The sequence below is a fragment of the Sebastes fasciatus genome, chromosome 2, assembly GCF_043250625.1.
Source record: "Sebastes fasciatus isolate fSebFas1 chromosome 2, fSebFas1.pri, whole genome shotgun sequence".
NCBI classification, from domain to species: Eukaryota; Metazoa; Chordata; class Actinopteri; order Perciformes; family Sebastidae; genus Sebastes; species Sebastes fasciatus.
In genome coordinates this window covers 33,254,751-33,274,482 of record NC_133796.1, presented here as the reverse complement: position 1 = coordinate 33,274,482, position 19,732 = coordinate 33,254,751, and the positions used below count along the sequence as shown (strand labels likewise).

Below are 19,732 nucleotides of genomic sequence, written 5' to 3'. Positions count from 1 at the left end.
GCTAAAACATGACAAAAAAAACTTGATATCCTTTAATTTTCTTTTTGAATAAAGTGGCATTCAGCTTTACACCAGTAGACGATCTGCATGTCATCCTGACATCTCAATCAATCCTGCCTATGAATAAAAGTAATGACAGAATTATCCCCCTAATAAACTCAAATCTCTGTTGAATAAGTATCTATATTTCTCTTTGGATAAGTGGACTGTTATATTATATATTGTTGCCAAACCAAAACAATGACCCCAATAGAAGTTTTCATCACTTTAATAAGGATGTAAACTAAGTGGACTGAATGGACTAAATTTAAAATTATTGCCAGCTTTAGAAAACTCTTAACGGAAAATATGGATACGTCCAATGTGAACTGTCATGGCCTTTACGGTACATTTGACTTAAACATTCCTTCTTTTGATTAAGGAGTCTAAAAGTCCACATTTCTCAATGAGAATTATAACTTCTAACAGTTTGTTAGAGATCCTTTCAGGTGGAAGCAGCCATTTAAAAAAACAATTGTTTCTTATGCTCTAATGACTTCACTAGAGAACCAAAAGCACATTTTAGCCTCCTGGGAAAAATGAAAATAATAGCTCAGTACTTTAAGTCATTACTGAAGGCATAACGTTAACAAAAAAAAACTTGAAACACATATGATCAACTCCACAAACTGGAGGGAACATTTTATTGCAAAAAAAGTTATTTTTTTACCTATTAAATCTTGTTTTCTATTCAGTCGATTTTAGAAGAGCTCACAAACAAAATTATTCTACATCAGACACATTTAAAAAAAAAAAAAAATTAAATTAAGTAAAAATAAAAGACATGCCATGACAAAAGTGGAACTGACAGAATAAATTTAGCAGGCTATGTTTTTTCGACTCATTTTCGTCACGGCATCGCGTGTGTTGGTTAGTGGGGACGTTTGATGGAAATCTGCAGGGGGCCGGTGTGACGTGACTGTGCAACAGCAAAAACTCTTTAAATCTCTGCATGACGATAAACGAGATTTGGACCGTGACAGTATCTAAATAGGGAACGCTTCATTTAATAGTTTAGGGAGAAAATTAGATTACAGGAGAAAAAACAAACAAACATGGAGAACAAGATTCCACCGTATCAGATTGGGATTGAGTTTAATTTAATAACAAAATTTCTTCCTGAATAACTTATGAGCTCCTCGCTATCTGTATATTAGATTCTGTGTATAAAAATACTGCTCCGTCTGCCCCGCAGCATCAGAATCTCTTCATCTGTCTGCGCTCTTGTCTTCTCTGCTTCTTCTCGTTCACTTCCTCTGGTGCCGACGGGCTTTCTGCCATAAACCAGGGGCCCAGGAAGTTCACCCACAGCAGGTGGAGGGCTCGGAACGGGGCCTGACACACACACAAACACACACACACACACAGAGGACAAGATCAAATTATGAGATATGAGGAAAGCAGAAAAATAAAATAACAGCTATCTGGAAGGATTAATCAGGGAAGCAGAACATCTTCTTACCAGCATCCAAAGATACCAGAAATAAGAGGAGATTGTGCTGAGCACTTGTACGATGGCTGTGAGCAGGATGACGTCCTTCAGGTGCCTAAAACCAAAACACATACACACAATAAATTACATGTGTCTGTGCACGCAGAAGAAGAACTTTGTGCTCTTCAGCAAGGACAAAAAAAAACATGTGACTTCTATTTATTTACGTACTTTTATATTAACAAGACAATCCTATCTGATAATTAATTAATAAATGGTCTTTGTACCTTCAATAAGTTCAACAGAAAACATAGAAATGTGATCAGAGCTTCTATAATATTAATACACAAACTCTACTGAACATTACATTTATTTTCTTTGATATGTATGGTATATTTAACCACAAACAGAATGAATACAGAATACAAACACCCTAAGACTAAAATAAAGTTTGTTTCTGCCAAAAGATCTGTTCTTGTCTCAGGGTCACTGTCCTTCACCGCCTTAGCGCTGACTGATGTTCAATTTGAGCATGTTTTAATCTAACATTAAAGCTTCTCTAAACCAGTGGTTCCCAAAGTGGGGTCCGGGGACCCCCAGGGGTCCTTAAGGGGATTCCAGGGGGTCCCCAGCAAAAAGGGGAATCATTTATTTTCACTATAAATCCATCCATAAGTAATCACTATTTTGGTCATGGGTGTCATTCACTTTCTGTAATAAAACATCAAAACGCCTGAATACATAACCATGTGTATGTCCACGTTTTTTCAAATAGTCGTGTTGTTGTTTTCATAGTGTATGTAGACTAAAGATGGGGTTTCTCTTCCCAACATCCTTGAACCCTGTTTGTATTTTGTGGATTACTCACTCTGCCATTCCCTGCTCCATGTTTAAGTCTATTCCTCCGTCCAGCAGACTTCCGTCTTCAGCAAACACTGGCTTGGCCATGGCAGACATGGAGCGGTAACTCCCGACGTACACTGCTAGTGCGAACATGAGATGGAGCTACAGGAGGCAGACAAGGCGTCAGGGACAGGGAGGGACGGAGTGGTACATTTAGATTTGTGGTATGTAGCGATTTTAAATAAAATTGATTAAATGCACTCACCCATGTCCAAAATGAAGACGAACTGTAGAAAACCAAAAGATTTACAGCACCATATATTGCCTGCAGAGGAAGAACAGTGTGTTTGAAATGGGGTTGAACGACATGACAGTATAATGGAACTGCAATGATTAGTCGATTAATCAATTATTTTAATCAACAGAAAATTAATCTGCAGCTATTTTGATAATTGATCGATCATTTCAGTTTTACTTTTTCACTATTTGTTATCATTTCATAGACTAAACAATTATTAGATTAATCACAAAAATACTCAGCAGATTAATCAGTTATGAAAATAATCATTATTTTCAGCCCTACAGTAAAATCCATCAAAGATTTTTCAGTACAATTTCTACCACAGTATCAATTTCTTTAATATCTCTGGTAATATTAGGCCATTGCAGGCGTTGTTGCAAACCAATGAGCAGGACTGCATTATGGTCATTTTGAATTCAGGTGATTTTTGCATCAATTTTAGGCTTTTAAGTCACTGTTTGTCCAAACAGTTTTATAATTTAATTTCCAATTAATTTACTATATAAAAGATATATTATTGTTATCCCAATTAAAAATTATTTGTACTGTGAAAGAAGATTTTATATGAAAATAAGGTTAACATTAACACAGAGACCACATTAGTGAACTAACATGAGATATCACTAGTTCAAGGACATTTCTTTTTACTAAAACGGTAAAAAAAGGTTAGTGTTCTTACGTTAGCTCCTAGGATGACTCTGGTGTAGAACTTCAGAGTCGCCTCGTTCTCCTCGTAGATCTGCTTCTTTCCCTTTGTGCCAACTTTCCCTTTGGGCTGTGGGGCAAAACACAGAGAGCAGTTTCACCATTATCAAGCTGTTTTTCAACCACTAAATGCATTTTGAGTAAGTAAGGGTGGAAAACAGCTTTTCAGAAATGCTTTTATTATGGTACTTGGCCAGATAGCTGACATTCATCTTACAGTTTCCGCTAAATAACACTTCAAAACAATATGAAAACCTTAAGATTTGTATTGTATTAATATAAGATCTACAGCTTATCAGACATAAGGTGCTGGAACACGTAACATGTCCACTATCCCATAAACACCAACCAGCTAAATCACTTTGATAAGGGTATTGATGCCGGTTGTTCCTTTTGTGAATCCAAATATAAAACAACTCTGCATCTGTTGTGCTCCTGAATCCATACTGGAACATTTTGGTGTGATGTTCTTGATTTTTGTTTGTCCTTTAAAAGACATATAGTATGGGTATCTTGAATTATTAGAAAGGAAATGAAAGCTAATGTTTTAGTTACGTTATTTGTTTTAAATGGGAAATTACACAAAGTAAGGCTGGGCGATATGGCCAAAATCCTCTATCACGATATATGTCATTTCATATCTCGATAACGATATATATCACAATATCGCATGTTTTCTGGAAGTTCATTAAATAAATAGTCTATATGAAATAACCACACGGTAAAGCCTATTTTTGTATACTCCTATGTGAATTAAATACTTGACAAATGAAACATACTGAGTGTTTTCTTAATTAAGAACTTGAGTTGCAAAATGAACATAATAGATTTAAGTGAAATTATAGTGAAAAAAATTGATAAATATAGGCCTAGTCTATATCGCCATAGAAACAATATAGAATAATATATACAATAGACATTTTGCCAGCCGTAACAGTGAAGCAAAGTACATTTTGTAGCTTTAGACCCCCTTCTTGTATATAAAAATATTATTTTGACATGATTCATTTTCTCAAAGATATTAAGATCATGACAACAGAGGTACTTTATTTACAACTTTTGTTGTAGATCTGCATCAGTGTACATTTATTATGTTGTTTTTGCTCTGTGCTGTGTTTGTTTTGTTTTATTCTGTTGGTTTCTTGTTTGAACCTCCTTGCAAAGTTGTATACACTCACCACATCAGATCTGCTCCCTCTACAGTCTTTCAAAGCACAGCTCAAGCCCCACCTCTTCTCTTTGGCTTTTGAATGTACTTGAATTGTGATTACTAATTGGCCTTTTATAAAGCTCATTATAAGTCTTTTACTCATGGATTTTATCTTGGTCTGTGGATGTGTGTGATTTTGTTGTCTGCTCTGTTGACCTGTTTTTATTCTGCCTATGTCTGTAAAGCACTTTGGTCAGCTCATGTGGTTTTAAATGTGCTATAGAAATAAATTTGACTTGACTTTGACTTATATAGTTAAATACAATGTGCAATATATTATTTTTAAAAGTATGAATTTCAATGAGATAACACCACAACTGTCATACTGAACTAATAACCTGGAAGTGATTAAACCTGCTTGGTATACAGCTTTTTGATTTATCTATGATTTAACACTGAAAGATTCAATCAGAGGGTTTTATTGTGTTTATTAAACAGACCAATCTTTAGCTTCTTATGCAGCTTGTGGTGGTCTCACTGTATCTGAGTCACTCTGAGGCACAGCAGCATTAGATGTAGTTCAGTGTTTACTGTAGTAGTGAATCAGCTGTCTGAGGCTCAGTGTGTCTCTGTAGTAGTGAATCAGCTGTCTGAGGCTCAGTGTGTCTCTGTAGTAATGAATCAGCTATCTGATGCTCAGTGTGTCTCTGTAGTAGTGAATCAGCTGTCTGATGCTCAGTGTGTCTCTGTAGTAGTGAATCAGCTGTCTGAGGCTCAGTGTGTCTCTGTAGTAATGAATCAGCTATCTGATGCTCAGTGTGTCTCTGTAGTAGTGAATCAGCTGTCTGATGCTCAGTGTGTCTCTGTAGTAGTGAATCAGCTGTCTGAGGCTCAGTGTGTCTCTGTAGTAATGAATCAGCTGTCTGAGGCTCAGTGTGTCTCTGTAGTAGTGAATCAGCTGTCTGATGCTCAGTGTGTCTCTGTAGTAGTGAATCAGCTGTCTGAGGCTCAGTGTGTCTCTGTAGTAGTGAATCAGCTGTCTGAGGCTCAGTGTGTCTCTGTAGTAGTGAATCAGCTGTCTGAGGCTCAGTGTGTGTCTGTAGTAGTGAATCATGTCTCAGTGTGTCTCTGTGTCTGTCTCTGTCTCTGTGTCTCACCGCCATTCGCTACTGCTGGTTTCTTCTTCTTTCGTCTTCTTTGTCATCGACCTGTGAGCCGCCGCCGCTTCTCTCCCTTGTTATGTTATCACTGCATCAAAGAAGAGACTCAGGTGGGCTTTCTTGTAACACATCAGCATTGGAGGCTTCTGATCTGATGGAGGTCTACATATCCGGCGCATGAACAAGTCGTCATCAACTCGTCATCCTCGTGGTGGTAGAGACAGCAGCTCGTGCTCCTCGTGAAGGTAAAGGGTGCCATCTGCTGGTCTTATTATAAAATCAATAAATAGTCAAATTAATAACGTTACCAACGGAAAAAAAAGATGATATTGAACTGTTGTATTTTTATTTTATTTAATGAAGCTTTTTTTTTTACTACTCAGGTGTAATTCATACTGTGCAATATGTTCAGGTGGAATTTCATTTCATTCTCACTGTGCAATATAATTTTCCACTTGTGCAATTTTGTTAATGGTCTGTTTATTGTCAATACTGTACATACTGCTCCTATTTTTATACTTCCATCTATTTAAATGGTTCATATTTTGTTACACTTTGTTTAGCTCTTTTTTTTGATGCATCTTGTTTTTTGCACTATCCCCTTTGCTCTACTGCACATCTCCCCACTGCGGGACTGATAAAGGAATATCTCATCTTATCTTATCTTTTTTTATTTGTTGTTAATTCATAAGAATACACTCAATTACAGGCTTTACAGTGAGGATTTCTTATTAATGCACAATTTAATGTTTTATTGTACTGTTTTTTTTTTACTTTGTAAAACAGAAACAAGGCTCCTGTTGTAGCCTAAAATTGAAGATAAAATACTGTATTTATTAGATCAAATAGATTAAACTGTATTGTCATTTGCACCGAGTAGGCTTAAGGTAGGCTACTGAGACAATGAAATGCAGTTTAGCATCTAATCAGAAATGCAAACAGCAGTAAAGTACAGAGTAATGTAGGCTACATATATATATTTACATTGGTAATGTAAATGATAAATAATAAGTAAGAGGTAGATATGAAACATGTGTACCAGTTACTGTAGGCAGTGCTGATATAAGTATGAATAAAAAATAAGTATAAGCATAATTGATTATTTATAAGATTATTATTATTTTTTTTTTATTTTTTTATTATTATGTTTTTTTTATTATTATTATATTTATTATTATTATTTATTTTTTATCTTTCACAAATACTGTATAGATCAATTGTAAGCAAATCACCTTTTACTGGTGTTTGTCTTTAATCAGAAATGGACCTGAGTATTTACCTTCTAAAAGTTACCTTATTAACAACTTTATCTAACTTTATTATCAACTTTATAACTGGCAGACTTGGTGTATTACCAACATGTATAACTGTTTATTTTGCCCTCACTGCACATTCACTTCCCCTACAAGTTGAAGACAGCAGTTGGCCTTTGAGATTTTTATTGGAAGCAATTGTGAACCACTGAAAACATGCAGTGAACTACGAAGTGATTACAAAGCAGAAAAAAAGATAGGCCTTTACCATAAACAAGAGTTACACCTATTGTAAAAATGAATTAGTACAGCAAAAAGGACAACAACATTTTGGTCTTGTGACCACCCTTTTTAAAAAAAAACAGTGTCTTGTTGGAGCCCTTTGTCACATTTCAGATCTACCAAAAAAGATTTCCCCTCTAAACTTCTCACACAATTTCAAAATAATTGTTCAGGATTTTTCAATATTCACAAAAAACCTTAATAACAGAAAAGCCTACAAAATAAAACAAATGTGTGCAGCAGAACAATTAATCGCTTCCCCTCTCTCCCATTAATCATCTCATTAGTTACTTTAATAATAATAAAAAATATAATCAACAAATAAATGATGATGTATTATATGGATAAAGATATTATTGTATTTATTGAACCCTTGGTGAAATTCACAATTATAAAATAAATATAAAATATATCAATTAAAAAATAAAGCCCCACATTTACCAGCTGCAACATTAAAGTGATGAACACACAAATGCATCAATAATTATAATACAATAATAGAATACATATTATTTTGTTTTGTTTGTTTGTTTGTTTGTTTATTGTTTATTTGTTTTGCACAATTTAAGACTATACAACATAACAAAAAATAAATGAATAATATACAGTGCAGGAAGAGGCAAAAAACCCACTGGGCTTATCTGAAGCCTCCACTTAGAGAATTTTGAAACAGGCCATTCTGCAGAATGAGTGCTTTTGGTACTTAAGTATATTTTGATGTTAATACTTTTGTACTTTTACTTTAGTAAAGTTGTGAATGATGTCTTTTACCTTTAACAGAGTATTTTTTTTATGAATAATTCTTCCACCAGTGGTTTTGTTATTGTTATAAATAGTCTAAACAGGCCTTTTTATAGAAATCCCTTGTTTAAAATTTAATTATTGTTGACTTTTTGTAGAAAATCTTATGTTCAACATTTTATTTTGGCCTATGTTTTTATTCTGTATTGTTTTTATTTTTATTATTACAATTATTCTTATTATTTTTTTGTTTTTATCTTGATGTTTGCACTATTTTAACTTATGTAAAGCACTTTGTAACTATGTTTGGAAAGGTGCTATACAAATAAAGTTTATTATTATTATAAACACGCCCTGTTCACTGTTCAGTTTTTCGCGAAATTACCTTTGAGCTCTATCGGCCACCGTAGCCTGAACAGAGCCACTCTCCAGACACAACAACAGAGGCTGCTGCTCCTCACAGTGAAACTCTGATCTTCCTCTCGGGTAGCAAGCTCTGGCTTCCTCCACAGCTCATCAGATGACAGTACATGTAGGCTGCGGACCTCACTGTTGACCTGATCAGTTTAATGCTACATCATGGAGTACCTGCTGTCGGTGAAGATAGGAGCTCTGATCGGTCTACTGCTACTAACTCTGCTGTTTGGATTCATCCCTGCTCGAGTCAAATGGTTCAGAGACACCAACGGGACAGGTTAGTACACAGTCACATGATGTAGAAACAGATATGAGACACTTTTAACGTCATTAAGACAGCATATAACACTGTTGTATTCATGTCTCAAAGAAGAGGGGGCATCAAGTCAGCTCCTGTCTCAGATAAAAATGTGGATCAAAATAAAGGTTTTACTATAATTAGGATTAAGTGTTGCTTTATTACACCGATGCCGAACTAAAAAGGGAAAGTCACTGATTCATTTCCAGTTTTCATCTTTGTTCTACGATCTGTTACTATTTACAGAAACACACTTAAACCTTAAATTGCCAGAAGTTTTAGTGAAGTTTGGTGTAACGCTGCCGCCGCCTGAGATTAGCCTGAATCACGTGTTTCAGCTATAGATAGTGCTGTAAAGGCAATTAGGTGCTGTTGATTTTGTCAACTGCGACTATAGAAACCATTAACGCACTGATAACAGAGTAGTAGCCAACTAAAGTGGTTAATAACAGGCTGGGCTTCAATCATGTGTCATAATAAATCAAACTCAACCAACATTATGAGCAAAAAGTAACACTTCAGGAAATTATGTAAAGATTTTCTTGAAACAATTCCATATTGCTTGTGATGATCTGACACTGTGTGCTAATCCATGCACCATTACATTGTTATTGTCATTTATGTCAAATGTGTATAAGTTCACCACTACCATTAATAAACCCCCCTGGAGTCAGCTGATGGAGTCTGAACTGAAGCCCCCTGGAGTCAGCTGACAGGGATGGAGTCTGAACTGAAGCCCCCTGGAGTCAGCTGACAGGGAGTGAGTCTGAACTGAAGCCCAAAGCCTTCTTGGCACATAGTCACATTTAATGTGATAACAGGCAGAACAGGGCTGTCTGGATGGTGAACTTTGGCTTTGTTAAGGAAGTGAGAGTATCATTTCTCTCCATTACACCCACATGTGTTTTAGTGCCCTGCTGAGTCTTGTTTTTTTTTTTACCTCTGTGCTTTCATAATCATGATGTGTCACATGATCTTACAACAGTTACTCTAACTCTGGAAGTGATTTCATGCATGTCTTAGGCGTACTATCAATCTTTCAGTTACATGTCAATTCAGTAATAATTATAAATATTTAACAAATTGATAACAAGTTAGAAAATGTGAAATGTCCCATTCATACACAGAAATAATCACGATTCACTGATAGGTTTTCTCCTGAGACATGCATAAGACAATTGGAAAAATGCTTTGTTTACTCTGCCCTTAATGGGATTTCATCTGTAGTAATTGTACATTGTGTGTCAGTTCATGATGAAACTTCTCTTTCTCTTTCCATTTGCAGAAACCCACCGCACAGTTCTGAGTCTGATCAGCTGTTTCGCCGGCGGGGTTTTCCTGGCAGCATGTCTCCTCGACATCATTCCAGATTATCTGTCGGACATCAACGCTGAGCTGGGTGTTCGGAAGGTGGAGGTATGGTACAAACTCAGGGTCTGGAAGAAATCAATATATTATATACACTTGGGCTGAAACTAACAATTATTTTTATATTAAATCTATCTGTAAATATATATTTTCGAGTAATCTATCAATCATTTAGTCCATAAACTGTCAGAAAATAGTGAAAAATGGACACCTCAATTTCACAGAGCACAAATTAACCTCTTCACATTATTTCTTTTGTCCAACTGGCAGTCCAAAACCCCAAAAATATTAAATTCACAATGATTGAAAACAGAAATAAAGCAGCAAATCCTCACATGCGAGAAGCTGGAACCAGATAATATTTGGTGTTTTTACTTGATGATTTACTTAAACAATTAATCAATTATCAAAAAAACATTGCAATTAATTTTCTGTCCATCAACTAATTGGTTATTTGACTAAATCATACACACAGTGTTAGGGCTGTCAATGAATATTCTATGTGTGAAAAAAGAGACGTAACCACTTAAAAGATAGGTGAGTAGCCTACTCGCTCTCTTCCGAAGTTTGTACTTTTTAAACAGAAAACACGTTTTATATTGTGATATTTACGGGAAATTCCACACAATATAGCCAAGAGCAAGTTGGAAACTCTCAGCTCCCTGGCAATCTCCCTCCAGCCAACTTCACCAATCAGCCATTCCTCGTCCGAAGTTCAGCTCAAAACGGCGCGTTTTGCAGCGCTGCATGCCTCGGGAGTTAGGACATGGTGTCATGGACATACATGCTTTAATGCGCAAAAATAGATTTTCGAATAGTTTGAACCTATGTGTTTTTTTAGAAAGAATATTGGAATGTCAGTTTTTGACAATTTTGACAGTCCTACACAGTGTAGAGATTTGTCCATGCATGTTAAGCATACTGTAGTCTATGTAGGAGTACTAAGTAAAAGGCAATGTATTTGTATTAGCTTTATTCTCTTAAAGATTAAAACATTGATCAGTATTTATTCTTACACAAAATGAAATAACCAAAAGCCATAAATGTTGTAAATAAAGTAAGAACTGTTGTATTCTACAAGAATAAAACGGCTATTCCAGCTGTTTTTGATGTAGCACTGTTAGATATCCTATCCTGGATGACTGAGGGACTTTATAGACATACTGCTCTGTGATTTGTTTACAATCTTTGCTTCCTAATTTTAATCTAATTCTTGACTTTATCAAACTGAGCCTGCAGACTGATTAATTTCTCTCTGTCGGTCTTAACCAGACCGATTTCCCCCTTCCAGAGTTCATCATGGCTGCCGGCTTCTTCATGGTCCTCATTCTTGAGAGGATCGTCCTGAACTGTCGGGAGATGCGAGGGTCTCAGGAGGAGAGGGCGCCCCTGATAGCGGACAACAGAAACGGTCACGGTCACGGACATGGACACGGCCATGGGACGAACACTGACCTGGAGGGCAGCGGCCACCACGTCCACGTTGACTTACAGGCTCACTCCCCCTTCCGCTCCTTCATGCTCTTCCTCACACTCTCGCTACACTCCGTTTTTGAGGGTCTCGCTATCGGCCTGCAGACCACGGAATCAAAGGTAAGAAGACATAAAGGGGTCCTGTGGAGTTTTCCTATAAACTAACAAATACTCGTTTACATTCACCAAAATACATTCTGTGTATCGAGTGCATTTCCTTCCTCATAAAACATATGCAAAACCGATTTTTGTAAGTATTTTAAATCCAGCATTGTTGACATCCATGTTCACTAGCTTGCAGTTTTCTTCTTCCCTGCCTTTGTTGGCGCTTTGCAGCATATCTTGATGTGTTACCACCAGCCTTAGATCAGTGGAATAATGTGACGGGGACCCATTCACAGCAAAACAGCTCCGTAGCGCTGCTTAAGGTCTTAAACTCCACAGGTTCCAGAGAATATACAGCATTTGTCGTTTTCTCCAATTTCTCTAATTCTTATTTAAAGTTACCTCTCTGGTTCTTCAGGCTTTATTACAAGTCATGCGCTTTGTAAACATTTGTCTTAGAAAAGTGCAGCACAAATAAAGTTGGAATCACAGTATTCTCATATAACCAGAAGAAAGCCAGGTTTCAGTTTACAGCTTCAGGACGCTTTGACAGGAAACTGTAATCTTGCTGTCATGAGAGTCAGATCTGCGTCTCCTGGTCACAAGACAAAGCCTAAGCACTCTGAGCATACTATCAGTTTTCCCTCAGGGCTTTTCATCTACATGTAATTGTGCGTTTGTTATGTGTCTGTTCAGCTGGAAATTTACTTCACTACTTAGAAAAATAAACTTAAGACAGCCAATAAAATATATATATATATATATTTGATTTAATTAGATTTATCCCTTCATCTTAAGATCTCATGTCCAAGGGGGACCTACTGTATGTACATAAATACATTTGTAACTGCATAATTGAAAATGACAACAAGATGCCAAAGAACAATAATATGACAATATATGTTAGAACAAAGGAAGAAATGATGAATTAGACCAGGCTGAGGTTGGGCCTGGGTTGCTTTGTCCAACAAGCTACCAAAATGATTCACTGAGATTCAAAAATACAATGAACAAAATCTTATTTAATGAAAAGGATCAACTTATTATAACGTGCACAATATCATCAGGATAATCAACAGCGATCAAAAGAAAGTAGCAGCCAACAAAAAATACGGCGACCCACTCACTCTCTCTTCCCTCACTCACCCAGTTGAACAACTGGTTATATTAACTATGAATGCCGCCCATATCCATGTGACCCAACTCACCCAATACATCACACTCACATAGTAATAAATGACAATATCACAAACACTAACCAATACCAATAATATAAACCATCACAAACCTTATTTACATTACTACAAAAGTCACTCCTTTCTGAATTCGTTCATGGCTCCTACAGACATCATAAAACAGACATCATTCAGGTAAAACAACTGGGAATAAACACTGGGAATAAAAAACATATTCCTAAAAAGGCCCAAGTGTACTGAGCTGTGGGTCAAATGCAGGACAAGCATCCATTTAGTTGACCCGAGTCTTTCTGTATGAAAGGGGAGTCAGTTTATCGAGTAACTGCAGTGGGTTCATTTCTCACAGTGATGTATTAGTGTCCTCAGGATGTGGTCGGTACACATTGGCATCACTCTTGGCTGTGGTTACAGGTGCAAAAGAGTTTGGTGTTAATTTAATCAACAACATGAGCCTGTGTGAGTTCATGTTAACTGCCAAAACTGAGGAAGTTGGCCATACAGGACAATGGGCTCCTTTTTGAATGTACTGATTCTTTTAAATACAGTCACTTATATATCAGTTCCCCTCTGGAAGTGGGCGATATGGATACATCCTTTATTGCAGTATATCTAAGAATATGTTATTTTATATTTTGATACTGCTATATCTTATTATATCATACAATTTCTGGAAAATTAAATGACATCCATCCATCCGTTTTCATCCGGTTATCCGTGGCCGGGTAGCGACCGCCCTCTCCCCAGCAATGTTTTCCAGCTCTTCCTAGGGGACCCTGAGGCGTTCCCAGGCCAGGCCAGATATATAATCTTTCAAGAGTGTTCTGGGTCGACCCCGGGGCCTCTTACTAGTTAAGCATGCCTGGAAAACCTCCAACAGGAGGCGTCCAGGAGGTATCCTGATCAGATGCCCATCCACCTTAACTGGCTCCTTTCCTAATATTACAAAACATATCAAACACACACTGTAGCAATCATGGTATCATGGTACCAACAGTATGGCAAAAATCTCCAATTGTTGACATATCTTTATTGTCTCGTAGTATATATTGTCATATTGCCCAATCCTATTTGCTCACTGAAATTCAACCCAGTCTTCATATACAAAATCATCTACCTTTACTGTTGTTTGTGTTTGTATAGAAGCTGTTAAAGGAGTTAGAAATAACCATAAAACCTCTGTTTCCTCCAGGTATTAGAGATCTGCATCGCTATACTTGTCCACAAGAGCATCATAGTGTTCAGCCTGTCGGTGAAGCTGGTCCAGAGCGCCATTCGTCCGTTGTGGGTGGCTGCTTACATCGGCGTGTTCGCCATGATGTCGCCTATAGGCATCGCAATCGGCATCAGTGTGATGGAGGCTCAGCTAGCGGCCGGCGCGCTGATCCAGGCCATCCTGGAAGGGCTCGCCGCTGGGACGTTTATCTACATCACCTTTCTAGAGATCCTCCCGCATGAGCTCAACTCCCCCGGGCAGCAGCTCCTCAAGGTGCTCTTCATCTTGCTGGGCTTCAGCGTCATGGCCGCTCTGACGTTTCTGGGCTGAGGCCAGTCGTCGTCTCAGTTGTCAGGATGCGACCTGGACGCTTCGTGGCCGCTACTGCAGCTCACACAAACTTGACTTTTGTACAGAAAGACAAAGGTTGCGTTCCAAATCGCACACTTTTTCTTTTTACTTTAAGTACGTACTGAGCTGTCCTCACAAAGTACGTACTGTTGCATGCAGTATGCATACAATTGGGACATACTACTTCATCATAACATTGCGCCTTGAACTTTGACCCTCTGCACAGAGGATTGTTCGTCAGAATAGCCAGAAAAGCATGCTGGCTTGCACACTACAAAATACGACTGGATGCAGTAGGACATCCTGGTATTTTGTATTATGTATTGGGAGATACTAATGATTTTTTGTTCATACTAAATAGTACGTTAGTATGGGTATTAGAACACACAGAAACGGTCCTCAATAGAAAAGAGGAAGTAGGTTTACTGCTGCACTGTTACACCCAACTGTGGAGTTTTTAATGTCAAAGAGAACATGACAACAGATGTGTTTTATTGCTTTCAGTATACTTTAAAGGAGGAGTTCGGACGGTTTATGTATATATAATTTCTTTTTAAGAGGATTTTATGTGAAGAGGAACCACTCACTGCAATGATAACCTTAATGAAAGACAGAGACGCACAGGGGAAAGAAGAGTCCCCTCATTTATCACTAGCCTTGTTTTGAAACATGCTTTGGACCTGCAAACAAAAGCAGAGCCTCTGACCTTTGACACTATTGAGGAAACCACTGGAAACAAAGGGCTGTGCTGTATGTATAATCAATTCAATCATGTCAGTGTATCAGCACCACCAGATCTTGTTTACATTTTATTTGAAACTAATTCAAACGGCAAGCTTCCTCATTCCAAAAAGCACTGTTTTGAAGTGTTTCATACGGTGCGTTCTTTTACTGCACGCTCAGCTGGATGGTTGACATCAGTAACTTATTATTAATGGTAAATACTGGCATTTTAGTGCAATGCTTTTAGATGTAGTTTCCAGCATTAGGCTGCTTTTACTTCTCATTACAAGCTGGAATATCAACATTTCATTCATTTGTCCAGTAAACTAGTGTAAATATAAAACTGACTTCCTGATGCCTTAAGACGTTGTATGCCAAAAACAAGAGAAAGGAGTGGCAATGATGAAACAATATGTGGGGTTTCTTTTGATACTGTTTGCACTTTTCCAATAAAGAATCAATGATTACCTCCACAAATGAGCGAGGCTAATTGCCTTTTAACAGCCCACTATTTAAACAAGCCTGTTATTTACATTATGTTGACCGTTGTCCCACTTTAGTCCAGTCTCTTCCAGCCACAAAATGATGCTTTATTAAAACACTTTCTCCATGTGGTCTAGTTTTAGTTCTCTATTTGGATTGTAGACAAATAAAGAAGCTTTAAATATCAGCACAAAGAGAAGTACAAGATACAGAACTAATTCTGCAAACTGACACTCTATAGTATTTTACTAGTGCACATACTTGTATTTGTACAGCACATTGGGTTCATTCATTCAGCCAGTCAACAAGTATGTAAAGTCCATGTAGCTGTACAATGTCTCTGTTTAGTCACAATTCATGTGACTAAATGTGACGCAATTCATTCATGTGATGGTCACATGGTAGAACAAATAACAGGAAGTTGGAAGGTACAGCTGGTTGGTTGTCAAGATAAATGTCAGTGTTTTGTCATTTAAAAGGAATGCCTGTTTTCACTTTGGTGTTGTTAATGTGCTTTCTGTCAGAATACCAACTGGTGCATTATAATGTGTAAAAAAATAATTTGTTTGTACGGTACAAAAACATCAACTGTCTTTTGCAAGTAGACCTTCATATATTGTTTGTGCCTTATGACTGTTGATCTCTTGAGAGAGACGACTTTGTTATCTATTGTGTAAACTTGATCACAGTAAAGATAAAAAAAGGATTTTTCTGCCTTCTTGATTGTTGCGTGCAAAAGTTGTTTAATATAGACATTCTTTAAATATAACTTCAGTTTACTCAAATTACTCTATCAGTGATAATATTTGTATATTTAAAGTATATGTTAAACAAATATGTATTGTATAATAAACATACTGTATATTGATCGGTGTCTAAGTGATATTAGGTCATCTGAATATACACAAAGTACATTACATTTTTTTTGTTGCACAATTTAAGAATACACAAACATAACAAAAATAACATACAGTGCAGGAAGAGGCAGGAAACCCACTGGATTTATTTAGAGCCTCCACATAAATAATGTTAAAATTTCACAATGTTATAGAGAACACATTAATATAAAATAACTTTGATTCACTTAATTACAGATTAATGGTGTCCCTAAATAGCAGTTAATTGTGATTAAGTGTAGTCAAGTACCCGTTATATACAGTACAATAAGTGTAATATTAGTATGTCAGAAACAGCAGACTTTAGATACATTAATCATGAATGGAAATGTACTCTAACATGTAGGACAGTGTGTTAATCATTGGGGATAAAATGTGGTGTGATCCTCCTTTATGTGTTGGTGCCATGAGCCTATTGTTAGTATAGTGCAGAATTTAAAACCAGATTTTACACATTTTAGTGTCTCTTCTTCTACTTCTAATCCAAAGAAATCTTGAATTAAATTACAGTATTACCTGAATGTATTACCTGAATGTTTCTGATGAGGGCAGATTGATGCAGATTACTGGAGCCACTAGGTGGAAGTGTAGATCCTCTGATTGATAGCCTCCCATCATAGGGACCGTCTTTCACAGTGGCACGATTAAAGGACGGGAACTTTAGGAATGTCTTTGCCACAGCCGGAGTATGACAGACAGACAGGGACAGTTCAATGATTTAAAGGACCAGTGTGTAGGATTTCGGGGGATCTATTGGCAGAAATGGAATATAATATTCAGAACTATGTTTCATTAGTGTATAATCAACTGAAAATAAGAATCATTGTGTTTTCCTTAGCTTAGAATGAGCTCTTCATATCTACATAGGGAGCGGGTCCTCTTCACGGAGTCCACCATGTTGCTCCGCCATGTTTTTACAGTAGCCCAGAGATATAAACTGGGGGAAAAAAATTGGAAACTTGTGTTTGGTGGATTATTTCTCTGTTGTTACAATACTAATGGTCATTGTATTTTACATGGTTGGAAAGCCTGTTTATTTACCTTCACAATGTTGTCCAACTTGTAAGGATCATGCATTTGTGGGATGAGCAGCACAGCTGATTATGCGGTTAGCGCCCAAGAAAAAGTTGCCAAAATGCTCTGCCAATGGTAAACAGTGTATATATAGAGAGTGAGAGAGAGAGCCTTTCGCATTTTTATGTTACCTCACAGCCACCAGAGGTTCTCCAACACGCTTGGAAAGGGAGGGTAAGCAGAGGGTTATAGAGTTGGTTCCAATCTGCAGCCTCACTGCTAGATGTCACTAAATCCTACATACTGGTCCTTTAATTAGGCTTTCAGTGATCAAAAAGTCCAAACGACAGTGTGTCCAGCAGACAGGTAACAGACCAACAACAAGGACCTGCACAGCAATGATGAACTGGTTTATATGGACTGTGGCTGCCGAGTGATGAGGTTCAGGTGAAGAGGTGGGTGATGAAGGCCAGGCAGAGCTAATGAGGGAAATGACAACAGGTGTGCAGAGGTCTGGTGAGTGACAGGTGAAACTAATCAAGGAGGCGGGAAACACACACAAGGGCAGGAACTGAAATGACAGGAGAAGTCTTTCAAAATAAAACAGGAAACTATGAATACATGACAGGAAACAGAGAAAACATAACCTTAAAGCAGAGCAGATCATGACAATATTTAATTGATGCATGTTTTGGATTACTAATAAGACAATTTTAGAAGGTTTTGTAAGTTTTAAAAGCCCTCTGGCCTCCTTGCTTAATTTGCTCTTTTCACAGGAGATGTTTTGTCATGTCACAGTGGGAAAAGCACAGGTGTAACTGATAAAGATAATGACGAGCGACTTGGCTTACTGGGACACTTGGAACCATCGTTAAAGTTCTTAGTGACACCTGTGCTTTCTCCACTATTAGACAAGTCAAAATGTCTGCTGTGAAAAACGCTGTGTGAAACATCCCTGTGATTTTAAGTCCTTGTTTATGGAGGACGGAACCTGCCAAAATCAAAAATAAATGAATAAATGACTCAATAAATAAAAAAATAAATGTGCCATTAATTGTAGCAAAAAATAATATTAAAAATAAATGTAGCCATTTATTAGTTGATAAAATTGGACATAAATTGATATTTCTGTTGTAATTTGCTTCTTTATTTATTTATCTTTGTATTAATTCCCTTATTTATTTACTCATCTGTTTAATTTCCCCTTTTATACATTTCCATTAATTTTAAAATGTATTTCTTTATTTTTGCATTTATTTTTTTATTTTTTTACTTTTTAAAAAATAATACAAATAAATATATACATAAAAATGGAAAATGAAACAGAAAATTAAATAAATAAGGGAATTAATACAAAGACAGATAAATAAAGAAGCAAATTAGAACAGAAATATCAATTTATGTCCCATTTTATCATGTGTGTGGCTACATTTATTTTTAATATTACTTTTGCTACATTTAATGACATTTATTCATTTATTTTTTTATTATGGCAGGTTCGGTCCTCTATACTTATCCTCAGACTTGAAACAGGCTAACACTAAAGTGGAAAAATTCAGCAGCACAGGTGTAATAATCAAGTAATTTAATTTTACTGACAAAGTGGTTTAGATCTGTAGATCTGTTTCAACCTGAATGCTCATCAATCATCTGATGAATAAACAATATTTGCTGCACTAATAAATAACTTTCACCTCTGAAAACCTACAAATTATAAATCACATGCAAAACAGTCTGTTTCATAATGTGGAGGAAATATTACTGTATGTATTTGTATTCATGCAGGTCTATTTGTTGGCTTGCAGGGTGACATAACTGGCAGAAATTCCTTCACATCAAAGAACTGTATAGCAGAGACTTGTCCAGCCACATGGAGGCCTTGTTAACCCCTGTTAGTGTTGGTGAGGGAAGAGGAGGTTATTCATGAGCGTCCACTAATGAGAGGAACAACGGCGGCGTACAGTAAGTCTGCCAGTTCTGGATGACAGAGGCCTCAGTGTGTGGAGGAGGGAGACCCAGCAGAGCCTCCAGCTTCAGTGTGGGATGGACGTTTCCTATGTTCACCCACAGCTCATTAACCTCCTCTATCAGCTCAGCGATGGCACTCAACTGTATTATTCTCCCCTTTTGCTCTCTCAAACACGATGCAGATTACGTCCTATAAACCTACACAAGTGCTGCTTTTTCATGGCATGCTTTATTGTCGGGTTGCACAATGTCAAGAGGGAAGAAAAGAAATGTGCAAACCATGCATGGTTGATCATTTAAAACGTTTCAGTTATGTAACCA

The 19,732-nt window shown here is 37.0% G+C and overlaps 2 protein-coding genes and 1 long non-coding RNA gene across 4 annotated transcripts; 1 reads left to right on the top strand and 2 right to left on the bottom strand.

Moving 5' to 3' along the window:
* Positions 1-652: 652 nt before the first annotated feature.
* tmem208 (transmembrane protein 208) lies at positions 653-5,824 on the bottom strand. Its single transcript, XM_074620915.1, has 6 exons — positions 5,628-5,824; positions 3,295-3,390; positions 2,580-2,639; positions 2,340-2,476; positions 1,502-1,586; positions 653-1,374 (listed from the first exon to the last, which is right to left on the bottom strand). The coding sequence occupies exons 1-6, from the start codon at positions 5,631-5,633 to the stop codon at positions 1,237-1,239; spliced, it is 522 nt and encodes a 173-aa protein (XP_074477016.1). The 5' UTR covers positions 5,634-5,824; the 3' UTR covers positions 653-1,236.
* Positions 5,825-8,313: 2,489 nt separating this feature from the next.
* slc39a1 (solute carrier family 39 member 1) lies at positions 8,314-16,398 on the top strand. Its single transcript, XM_074620935.1, has 4 exons — positions 8,314-8,600; positions 9,907-10,037; positions 11,262-11,582; positions 13,953-16,398. The coding sequence occupies exons 1-4, from the start codon at positions 8,486-8,488 to the stop codon at positions 14,304-14,306; spliced, it is 921 nt and encodes a 306-aa protein (XP_074477036.1). The 5' UTR covers positions 8,314-8,485; the 3' UTR covers positions 14,307-16,398.
* LOC141759051 (uncharacterized) lies at positions 15,951-17,916 on the bottom strand. Of its 2 annotated transcripts, none has more exons than XR_012591998.1 (3): positions 17,471-17,916; positions 17,293-17,366; positions 15,951-17,211 (listed from the first exon to the last, which is right to left on the bottom strand). It is a non-coding gene; the product is annotated as an uncharacterized LOC141759051 (long non-coding RNA). The 2 variants fall into 2 exon arrangements; XR_012591997.1 differs by having other exon boundaries at positions 15,951-17,179; positions 17,471-17,915.
* Between the last annotated feature and the right edge of the window lie 1,816 nt (positions 17,917-19,732).